Consider the following 11,734-nt stretch of genomic DNA (forward strand, 5'->3'; position numbering starts at 1 on the left):
TCAGAAACAAAACAAATATATAACAATAATATATATATATTCTCCTTTTTTCTTTTTTTCACTCAGATTAATAATTATAACAAAGTACCAAAAAAAAATAATAATAACAAACAAACAAAAAAAGATAAAAATAATAATAATAATAATAATTTTCAGATAGTCTCTGTTCATGTTCAACAGGGGCAAGAAGAAGCTTAAAAAACTTTTCTGGTCCTACCCCCTCTAACATATATTTTTCTTATAAAACATTAGGTCATCGTCATCAGCGACATGTTTGTCTTGTTAATCTTTTCTTTTTTTTTTTTACAAAACAATCAGAAAGAAATTACTTTTTACAATTACAAGAAATAACAACAAATGAGATTTTACAGGTCCTGTTCATAACCATTAATGATTAGACTCCTAAATAATACTTTCATTTTAGATAGACTTGTACAATATTTCAGTGCATCGTTACAGTTATTCCACAGACTAACACCTTTTGATGAGATGCAATGAAGTTTGGCATTTGTTCGTACGGGTGGTTTTTTGAAAATGCAGTTTCCTCTCAACATGTGTATGCTTTCTCTCTGTGTGAAAAGTCCCTGGATATTATGAGGTAATTGTTGATTTGCGTCTTTGAACATAATTTGAATAGTTTTATAGTCAACCAGGTCTTGTAGTTTTAGTGTTTTTAGTTTGATGAACAATTTATTTGTTGGTTCTCTGTAGGTATCAGATATCAGCCTGTGAGCAGTATGAACAGTGTGTATGAATATGCTAAGATATATAAAGTATGAAAACGGTAAGCAGTATAGTATAAAATATATAGATATTAATTTCATGATGATAAACATTGTGGAACAATGATGAAAAATGGGAATGGATGTGGCGACGTAAAACTGACACAAAACAACAACAAACTTTTGCCAGCCAATTGGAGAGTTTCATCAGCAGCACGTGGTAAAAACCACCAATGAGCGCTCAGCTCGAGATACCAGCGAGCCGTTTCCCATCAAGCATTTCGCTTCCGCAGCTCGTGGAGAGCAACTGCGCCAACTCGCCTCGCCTCGCTCTCAAGGCTGCGGGCGTCTTTGTCCCGCGAGATTTCAAAGTCTCATGTGGGCGAGCCTCCAGAGCAAGTCGGACAAAATAGGCTTGTTTGAGACAAGCAAGACCTGCGCAGACCTGCGCAGTTGCGATCAACGTCTTGCTAGTGCGTTGCATGATGGTTAGTCATTTTGTCCGACTTGCTCTGGAGGCCCGCCCACATGAGACTTTGAAATATCGCGGGACAAAGACGCCCGCAGCCTTGAGAGCGAGGCGAGGCGAGTTGGCACAGTTGCTCTCCACGAGCTGCGGAAGCGAAATGCTTGATGGGAAACGGCTCGCTGGTATCTCGAGCTGAGCGCTCATTGGTGGTTTTTACCACGTGCTGCTGATGAAACTCTCCAATTGGCTGGCAAAAGTTTGTTGTTGTTTTGTGTCAGTTTTACGTCGCCACATCCATTCCCATTTTTCATCATTGTTCCACAATGTTTATCATCATGAAATTAATATCTATATATTTTATACTATACTGCTTACCGTTTTCATACTTTATATATCTTAGCATATTCATACACACTGTTCATACTGCTCACAGGCTGATATCTAGTGTATTCATACCCCACTGTTTATTCATCATTCAATTCATTCTATATGTTATTCTGTAGATTGTGTACATTACTTTTCACTTCACTGCTTGTTGCACCTGGTTAGAAGCTAAACTGCATTTCGTTGTCTCAGTACCTGTAATATGTGCAATAACAATAAAGTTTCTCTTTAAGTTAAACCAAATCATTAAAATACAATCTATTGTAATGTAATGATTTGGTTTAACCTTATTTATTGAATACATCATTTAAAATGGCAAGATTAAATCAAATTACATCAATGTTGTACACATCATAAAGCTTAAAGTGGCAGCTAAAGAATTAACACAGCAGCAGGTTTGTTCAATTCATGCTCATTAAGCTTCATGTGTGCGGATCTGAAGGGACTGATCATTTGTAGCCTGTCCACCTATCAGTTTTGCAAACATTAAGAGGGAGGAGCATTTCTAATTATGGAACCCAGTCACTGGTGTGGTTCATCATCATGACTGAATTAACAAACCTATATAAAGCAATGGAGATCACCTTTGTCTACAGTGGGTAAAATGGAATTTCCGCCATTGCAAACCCAGCCAGTCAAGCCGACTCCGAGTCCGAGCTGTCCGACTTAAGACGAGCTTTTTGACACCTCCCCCGGCTGCGATCGGCTACTCTCGTCTACTTTCGAGGCGAGCCGCAATGTGTCTCAAACAAGCCTACTATCCGGATAACAATTGCGTGTGGACGGAAGCTTTTTTGCGTTTGCGTTAATCCTATGCGTTTAGCCGTTTTCGTCCTCGTGTGGCCGCAGCCTTAAACTCGATGCACTCTGAAACTACGGGGCGGCCGAGGAAAAAAAATACACATGCGTTAATCGCGTTAAAATAATTAGTGGCGTTAATATTTTTTAACAGCCCTAATTGAAATATAACACTGTTTTAGACAGGATTTAAGTATTACTAAGCAACAATAAAACGTCCAAATGATCATTTACATAGCCAAGAAGGAAGGGCTAAAAGGGCATCCTGACCACAGTCATTTCATTATTAATACACCAAACTATTATTTCTTAAATTCGTCAATGCTCTCAAAAGGGGCATCTAATTTAATATGAAAAAAACATGTTTCCACCTAGAAGTAACCCTAAAAAGTCCTTTTCAGTGTAACACTCCAACTGTATTAAGCTTAGGTCCAACCTTGCCAAAAGGCTCTTCTAAAAATCGTAATAATGGAAGAATCACAAAAAATATATATATATACTGTTGCTGTATACTGTACGGTTCATTTTAATCTGTGAAATGCTGTAAAGAAGGTTTTTTTACTGCATGTCAGCTCATATGCTTGTATGTCACAATTTAGCTTCATGTATAGGAGTAAGACCGAGCCACTGGTCTATTCTTCACCAGTTGTTTTGGCACCACTATTTCCAGCAGCCTCCTCACTAGGTCCAGTCTGCCTGTCCTGATCAGAGAGCGGGATAGCTCTGTGACCTCCTCTGTGTGAGTCCTGTAGAGGCACCTGAGCTCGGATTTTACAACGTCCTTAGGGTACTTCTCCTCTGCCTTTTGCACCCACAGCTCCAGTTGGGCGATGGCGAGGGTTGGGTCAGGGCCTCCCAGCATGAACAGAGTCAGGAGAGCCTGCAGGAGGCAGCGCAGGGCCGTGGTGTCCGTGCTGCCCGGCCTCTCCAACTCCACAGCCAGTTTGAAGCAGTCTGCAGCGTTCTGCTCCTCGCCCTTCAGCAGGAGGCAGCGTCCTCTGAGCACGTGCAGGTCCGGCAGGCTGTCCCCCAGCTCAAACTGAAGGGCATGGGACAGACTCACCAACGCACTGTTCACTGCGCCCTCATCTACCAAAAGGCTCTCCTGAAGGGCATCTACACCCATGTAGTAGTACACCTAAAAAGAAAAGACATGAATTATGTTTGTATTTAATCTATATTTAGAAATGTATCTTTATTGCTCATTATTAGTTTGTGTCTTTACCTGTGCCATCTCCAGGTGAGTCCGCAGACACGGATGTACAGTCAGGACCTTGTCCAAATCTTTTCTGGCCTCAACTAGTTTCTGTCGGTTTGGAATTCCACCTTGAGCATATTTTGCCTTCTCCAGGTCCCTGACATAAAGCATCACATTGATCTAAAGAAAAAATAAATAACTTTGAATAAATAAGGGAATATAAATACTCAGGCTGCACAATATACATACATTTGTTAAACTGTCGTGATGTCAGCTTGAGCAATGAAAACTTCTCGAAAGACTGATATCGCTTGTATTTTTGTGATGATGCATTTTGCATTCAGGGATTTCTTGAGTGATTTGAATGTCAACTACGATTTTCTACTTGCATAATCAGTAATTGTATATGCATGATTCTTTGAGGAGAAAACTGTTTTATAGATTAAAACAACTGAACTTTCAGTCGACGAAGAAGTTCAGGACAATCGTAAAAGAGTATCAGTAGTAAACCGCACTTCAAACTGTAATAACAATAATGTTTTTGTACTTTTTTTGTTCAGTTCAATGCTCAATTTGTTCGCAAAATAAATTATTTTGAAATAATATCTTGAACTAACAATTTGTTGTATTTTAGTTGTATTCTGAAACGAGAGGAACTGAGTACATTTAATTTAGTCATATTGTATTTATTATTCAACAATGGCATCGCCCATTGCCAATGTGTTTCTCATCTGAACAGCCCTATTGAATACATACGGCACCATGCACAAATGACAACACCAGTGATTAACATCAGGAATTGGGATTTCTGTGCATCTTTCAGACAAATTAATGCAAATTGTCTTGCATTAAAAGGGATTTCACGTTGTAGGTTTTGCCAGCTTGGTTTCAGGATGCGTTGCCGGGCGGCAGTACCTTAGCGCGGGTGCAGTAGGCCTGCCAGTTGAGCTCTGGGTCTGGGAGCACGTTCAGGGCCATGTTGCAGATCCCTGTGGCCATCTCATGTTTGCCCAGCAGCAAGAAGACCTTTGCCAGAAGGTTCAGGGTGAATGCATCCTCACTGGCCAAGTTTATTGCCTAAAGGACAAAGACAAGTATGTTACGATGAATATATACAAATATTATCACTTGACATCATTATTGAATCAGGTTTTCCTGTAAGTTTATCTATTTCTATTTGAAACAGCGTTTTGGTCGCCATAAAGGCATAGACACAGCAAAGGTGGATTAATATGTGTTCAACAGGAAGTCACTTTTGCAAGGGGCTTTGTCAATTCAATTTAAACTCAAATAGCTTTATTAGCATGAGCATAATGTACATACAGTATTGCCAAAGCTCTGTACAATTGCAAGATCCATACACAAATATACATTTGAAACAAACTGCTAAACTGCTTTTTCTATTACTGGAAGAAACTGTATAATGTATAATATATTGAGTGATAATGTCAGGTTGATTTTAGTCAAATGATTATCATACTGTATAGGAGTCCCTTATATTCTCCAAGCTTGCCTGATACTTGGTGAAATATCTCAATGTGTGAGTTAACTTACAGTTCCATAGCAGGATAGAGGATCAGAGGCAGAGTAGCCACAGTCATGTATGGACATGGGAACAGTGGTGAACTCTTCCTTCCTCTCCAACATGATGCCAACATAACACCAGGCAAGAGCTGAGGGGAGATACCAAAATCAGAGTGTATACCAGTTTCTGACAAAACCAACCATGTGTTGTTTGTCTCCCTCTAGATTAAAGAAATTGCTACTACTGTATGTTACATCATCTTAAATACAGTTTTTGTTATTACTAAAACACTACAATAGTTGAGGTTCCATTGTATGGATTTCAATGTAAGGTTTGAACTAAAGTAGGCCCATATATTTGCAGCATGTAAATACGTCAGCACAGCTTCACTTCACGTTCAACTTCACGCCTCTAAATGTGCAAAACAGCAGATATGCTCACAGATAAACCTGATGTGTTTACCTTTGTGTTGCGATTTGTCTGAATCTAATGTTTCTTTGAGAAGCTTCAGACCCTTATTGTAGTGAGAGAGTCTGGAGTATTCAGAGTCCGCCTTGGTCTTTACTATGTCGTCAAGTCTGCGGGGAGAAAGTTACTTAATATAAATGACACATGATGTGATGTGGTGGTTCATCATATGTTTTCGTTTTGTACCTTATGTAGATAGTGGCCATTTTAAAATACCAGTTTCTTTTTTCCTCTACTGATATCTGAAAAACAACAATACATACAAGTATTTAGTACGTTATACAATTATATTTATTTTACAGGAATAGATATTTGCATTGGTTTTATTACTATTCCACCTTAAAGGTAGGGTAGGTAATTCACTTCAGAAACACTTTTTGTTATATTCCATGGAATGCTCTTAACATCCCGATAGCAATGAATACATTAAATGCTTTGGCAATAAATACATAAAAAAGCTGTGGACAAGTGTTCTGAAGACTAAGAAATGTGAATATTATTTGTATATCAGTTGTTGTGAACCAAGTTACATATTTATAAATCTTCTGAGCATAGCCCAATCCTGAAACTTCAGTAAAAGATGGTGGATCAATTGAATCATAGACGAGAAGTATATTTAATGATATTAAAGGATCATCAACATAAATACCAACCAATTAAATGCTAGAATGTTTGGAGACATTGCATGATGGATGTAGGGTAATAGTTGCAATGCTCCTGCTTACATTTAAATTATACAGAAAAATATTGCATGTGAATCTCACCAGATGACCCCCATAGTCCAGGGCTCTGTTGTAAAGCGTCAATGCTGCTGTCAGTCTGTCTCTCAGGTCCTCTTCACTGTCCAGCTCCACATCGTAGGGATAAACGTAAGCCTGCTCCGCCAGGCATCGAGCCGCCAGGATCCTGGTCTCCTCCTGAGAGGCCTCTCCAGCGTCTAAGTCCATGAGGTGGGACACTTTCTCCACACACTCGCTCGCATCCAGTTCTCTCCCAAGCTTGTCATAAACGTAGCCCAGATTGGCCCAGGCATTGAGGTTACATGGGTCTTCTTTACAAATACTCCTGAAAGGCCAAGAGACAGAGATATAGACAGAAACAGAGAGGTTAGAATAAACTTCTTCCATAAAAGGATCTTCAATATTGAAAGTGATTTATAAGTGAACTATTTATGCTCCTATTTTGACAAAAATCCAATTATTGAAAAGACCTTCATGGTCCTCAGAAGATGAATAATACTGGTGATGTCTTGACCTTTTATGTAACGCATCAATCCGTTTGACATTTTAAAATAATTGTAATATTCTGACAACAATCAGATGGATTTCCATGAAATTTGGGAACATTCATGTTGCTCAGAGAATGAATTGTGATAACTTCGGTTGATTTTTCGTTTTTCATCTCATGTTATCATAAGGTTAAAATTATAATTAATACCACAAGTTTATATGCCTCCGCCAACTAGTTAAGTTGCAGTTTTTCATCCATGTTTGACCTAAATGTCAAAAATTCATAGTATTTGTATTATTATTATATTTACTAAATATTTGTGTAAAATTGTCGTTATTAGCATTTACATGTTAGAGGTCACTGTGACTTTTAATCACCAAATTTGAATCTGTTTTTTATTGTCCTTTTTTTAGGGGACATTTCTGCCAGATGTACTAAACACCCCTCAATGTGCTAATGTGTGAACACTAGCATGACAACAATCCTAAAATGGTAGACATGGTAAGCTTTATACTGAGATTTAGTTGAAAGAACTGCTGTGCCTTTATTGAGCCTCACAGAGAAGCTAGCATGCAATGGGCTCTGGTCATTTGTTATTCCAATGAACCGAGGTATCAGGATAGGCTGATCTGTAGCAGCAAAGAGGAAGTACATAAAATGATGCATAGATAAGATAAAATCAAGTAAAATACAATTTACTAGTGAAATACAAAGTTATGAGTATCTTAAGCTTGAGAGTACTATACCAACTACAAAAAGTAAAAAAAAGGAGAAGTAATAGTTAATCGCAGGGATATACATTTCAATCATTAGCACAACATTGCAGTTTATTACGCATGTTATTGGGTAGTTAGCATGGGCAGTAGTCTTTTTCATACAACTGCAGAAGGTGACAAGATAAAATTAAGAAATAAATCCAACTCATACTTTTGTTTATCATGCCTAATGTTTTACTGGTAAAGGCCAAACAAGTCAAATGTGTGTGTGGTCATATTAACAGAGCACGTTTGGTATTTGTGGGATAACATTCATAATCTGTCAACTACCTTGGCTTCATGAAAGGGGGGTCTTGACTTTGGTTGATGTTTGACTATTGCAGGTAAAAGGGGAGGTTGGCCTTTTGTGCTGCTTTCATGTTGCTGTGAACACATGCAGTGTGGTATTTCTCGGTCAGCTCACAGATATTAATTAAGCATATGTAGTGAGACACATTTTAACCTGTGTGGTATTTCTGTTTGAGAGACAGAAAAATCACATAACTAGTTAAGATCTGGAGTGAAATCATGTCACAACAATCATCATCATGTACTCAAAACTCTTGCTTAGTGAATGTTAGGGATATTCTGCCTTTAACAAAAAAGCAGTGTGTGATCACCTGAATATTTCCTCAGCTGTGTCAAAGTGTTCCAGGTGGAAAGCCAGCAGACCCAGCAGATTTCGGACAGCGTACTGCAGATATCCAGCTTCAGCCTCCAGCTCCCCTCTCAGGCTCTCCTGTTTCAGGTAAGTGTCTCTGAGTCTCAGCTTCACAGGCCCCACAGGATCACAGTTGAGGCTGAGGTCCAGGTGGAAGTGGCCTGGGATGTAGTCCATGTCTTCCATCAGAGACTCGATGTCCTCTGTGCCGTCTGCCTCCATGGCGTCTAACTCCTCCTATTAAAAAAGACAAGAAATACAATAAGGAAACAGCTTTTTGTATATTTTAAGAAAATATCCAACACAATAAAATACCATGTCCTCCTTACTCTACAGTGAAACCTACTGCAACAGAAGCCACCCACCCACTCCTGACACCCAGGTAAAGACAAGTTGAGCAGGTTAGGCTTGGGAGTGACTAGGGAGTGGAATAGCTGATGAAGTGGGGGTGATGTGTATAACTATGGATACATATCTATCTCTATCACTTTTTTGAAATTTCAACTTCCTCTTCCTTAAGTCTTTTCATTTTTTCCTCAATTCATAAAGAACGTTGTACAACTTTGTTTTTTGTTTTTTTTACAGGATAACCAAATGACATTCCTTTAAGTCCACCCTGACAGGGTAATATTATGTTTGTCTTGAATTTTGTGAAACATAGGTTTGAACTCTTGTTTTAGAGAATGTTCCAGTTTACCATATCTGCCCCTGCCTGTCAGCTGTAGGACACCAAAGAATGTGAACCATCAGGATCCGTGCGACTTGGGAAAACTGTGAAGGAAACTCATGCTACAACTGTAAATGAATATGTTAACACTTACATTACAAAAATTAGTTGATTATCAATAAGTGATGCACATGTTTATATTGAAAACATCTTGTTCAGTGTTTTCACATCACAATGTTTATACAGTTAAATGGTAACATATGTATAAACATTTTCTGAGATACCCACTACTATTCACTCTGTTGATTCCTTTATACATTACATTACATGTCACATGCTGTTTTACCCAAAGCAACTTACACACACTCAATTGAGTAATTTGGGGTGAAGTGTCTTGCCCAGGGACACAGCGGCATGCTGACTGCATTGGGAATTGAACCTGCGCCTCCACTTGTCCATACAGTATGCACTCCTTTATTATGTACTTTATGCTTCTGGTCGGGAGCTTATCTTCATTTTGTTGAAATGCATGTGATGACAAATCTAATATAAACTAAAATGAAATACATGGAGCTGTATTATAAGCTGTTAATATAACTTATAAACACCTAAAAGCAAACATTAATTCTGAGTCTTCATTATACTGCAAATCATAATTACCTTTAAAAAGCAGGCACACACAACAGCACTTTTTTTTTTCAGAATGCTTCTGCATAGAAGTTCAAACACTTCCACCACAGGGTAAACTTGCTTTATAATAATCCAGTATAACAAAAAGGAGAGTGGCTATGTGTTTCAAACTCGCTGTCAAATGCATAATGATGGGCATTACAGGCCCACATCAAACGTGGTTCCCAAGCAAGTTTTTGCTCTCTAACAATGCAGGGAGAATCTACACAAAGCCTCAGCACATGAGAGACTCTTTAGAGAGATAGTTCAAAGAGAGATCAGAGAGATCCCTCCTCTGACAGCTGAGGTGCAATACCAGCTGTACATGGGAACAAATCGATACCAAAAAAGTCCAGGAGGATTATAGAAAGAGCATCTTGCTCATGTAAATGAAACAGTTTCCTAAAGTTTGAGCAGACTACCGGAACAGTTTGGCAGTAAAATGAAGGAGTTTGAAGCAGTGGAACATCGGCACACATGTAAATGAGGAGTACTTTAATGAAAACCACACCTCAGCCATGTTAGAATAGGACTGATTCATCCGTGCTTCCCCTGGTTACTGTCAATGTGTTGCATAATGTATATTTAGTACTGCAGATTTGCCTCCTCGTTGGCAGCGTACCATGTGGGTGTACAGAGATCTGAAAATGTTTTCCTCTTAACAACCGTTGCCATGGTGGAAACCAGGCTGATTGCATGGTAACATAATGATTACAGATGCTTGTTTTTGTGGCTGTTCTGTGCACCCTCTTATCCAAAGACAGAATTTAAGGCTCAAAAAGGATCCAGTGTGGATAATGGATTTTTAAGAACAGCAGCCAAATCAAATCAAATCAAGTTTTATTTATATAGCACATTTATAAACGATTTTTGGTCGGGCCAAAGTGCTGTACATATAATAAAATTCGCCTACAGTAGAGACAATTTACAGCAAATACAACAACACAGATTGTTCAGAATATCAGTATGAGAAAAACGACACCCTCTGTCCTTAGAGACAACACAAAGGTATTATCGGTAAAATGTTGACCCCTAATAATCCCTTGGCAGTACTCCCCTTTAAAGTAGGATTAGGATATGTGTCCCACATACTGATAACGGTCTTTTTACTAACCCCTCGTTAACCTACTTCATTGTTTTGATGTCTGTCTTCATTTCTGGCACAAAGGACAGACAGTCAGAGAGGAGAATTGCCTGGTATATTGTGAACAGTATGAACGTGTGCAGAGATGGCAACCCTGCAGCATCAAAGTTCTCTGAAATCCTTCTCTGCAGAGAAGTTACATTTACATTGACAGGAGCATAGCAGGGCCATTTGGGGCCCCTCACAAGATGTGACACTGAATACAAAGGATCATAGGATCACAGGAACGCCTTATTAATCCAGACTTTATAGCTTCTCATTACACTGGCTGAGCTCTCCATTAATGCCATTGATAAACCATCAGTATTTTGTCTAGTAAAAAGCATTATTAAGAATGGAGGTATGCCATGTCAATCCCCCATTTAACCGTACAAATTGTTTCCCTTATTCCCGAGTTGCGTGCTCAGTTGATTAGGCCACAGATTTCTTTAGTTGATTACCTTTTTCTACCCATTCGACTTATTTCGAAGAAATGTGTGAGCACAAGATTTGAAGTGGTGCTTTTGTTCATTTACTTTTGGAGAATTACAGTTCAATAAAGTATTAGTTGCCTAAAAATCTCTTTAGTCTGGACTGACTGTAAAGAGCCACAGGAATGAGTGTGTGTATGTTTATTGAGAAGTGTGAAATTCTTAAAAAAGACATATCTGTCATGCTTCATTACACTGATTTGACTCTTCACCCAACCCACCTCTACAGGGACTCTGCTGGATTTAAATGTCTTCTTCTGAACAAATTGATCGGATATCCAGTTTTCAGATTATCCCCAAATTAGCAATTTAAAAGGTTTGAGTTTAAAATCACCTGCAACAGAAGTCTATGCAATTGGAAACAGCTTAATTTGAATTGAAAGATGTATTATTGGCCGGATATATTTGCTTTACAGTAGAAATGGATGTAAGCATACCTGTTCTTGATGTTTAATTTGAAAATTAGGGCTGTAAAACTAAACTTGATTTATGATACGAATCACAGGCTTGATTCTAACATTTGTTTACCTGTTCAGATCTGAGTTGATTGATTCCATGATGCTATGTTGGTTTA

At 38.6% G+C, this 11,734-nt stretch overlaps 1 protein-coding gene across 1 annotated transcript; it reads right to left on the reverse strand.

Moving 5' to 3' along the window:
* Positions 1 to 2,831: 2,831 nt before the first annotated feature.
* Positions 2,832 to 8,432, reverse strand: ttc22 (tetratricopeptide repeat domain 22). Its single transcript, XM_034081970.1, has 8 exons — positions 8,170 to 8,432; positions 6,329 to 6,629; positions 5,751 to 5,806; positions 5,559 to 5,674; positions 5,126 to 5,244; positions 4,487 to 4,648; positions 3,599 to 3,751; positions 2,832 to 3,511 (listed from the first exon to the last, which is right to left on the reverse strand). The coding sequence occupies exons 1-8, from the start codon at positions 8,430 to 8,432 to the stop codon at positions 2,975 to 2,977; spliced, it is 1,707 nt and encodes a 568-aa protein (XP_033937861.1). The 3' UTR covers positions 2,832 to 2,974.
* Between the last annotated feature and the right edge of the window lie 3,302 nt (positions 8,433 to 11,734).

The sequence above is a fragment of the Pseudochaenichthys georgianus genome, chromosome 4, assembly GCF_902827115.2.
Source record: "Pseudochaenichthys georgianus chromosome 4, fPseGeo1.2, whole genome shotgun sequence".
NCBI lineage: Eukaryota > Metazoa > Chordata > Actinopteri > Perciformes > Channichthyidae > Pseudochaenichthys > Pseudochaenichthys georgianus.

Bases quoted from the DNA above. Each gene is read 5' to 3' on its own strand.
- ttc22 (XM_034081970.1), bottom strand. From the start codon at position 8,432: ATGGAGGCAGACGGCACAGAGGACATCGAGTCTCTGATGGAAGACATG. The intron at 6,630-8,169 runs GTGATCACACAC...TTGGCCTTTCAG, and splicing joins ACAGCTGAGGAAATATTCAG to GAGTATTTGTAAAGAAGACC. The intron at 3,752-4,486 runs GTACTGCCGCCC...TTTTTTCTTTAG, and splicing joins CCTACTGCACCCGCGCTAAG to ATCAATGTGATGCTTTATGT.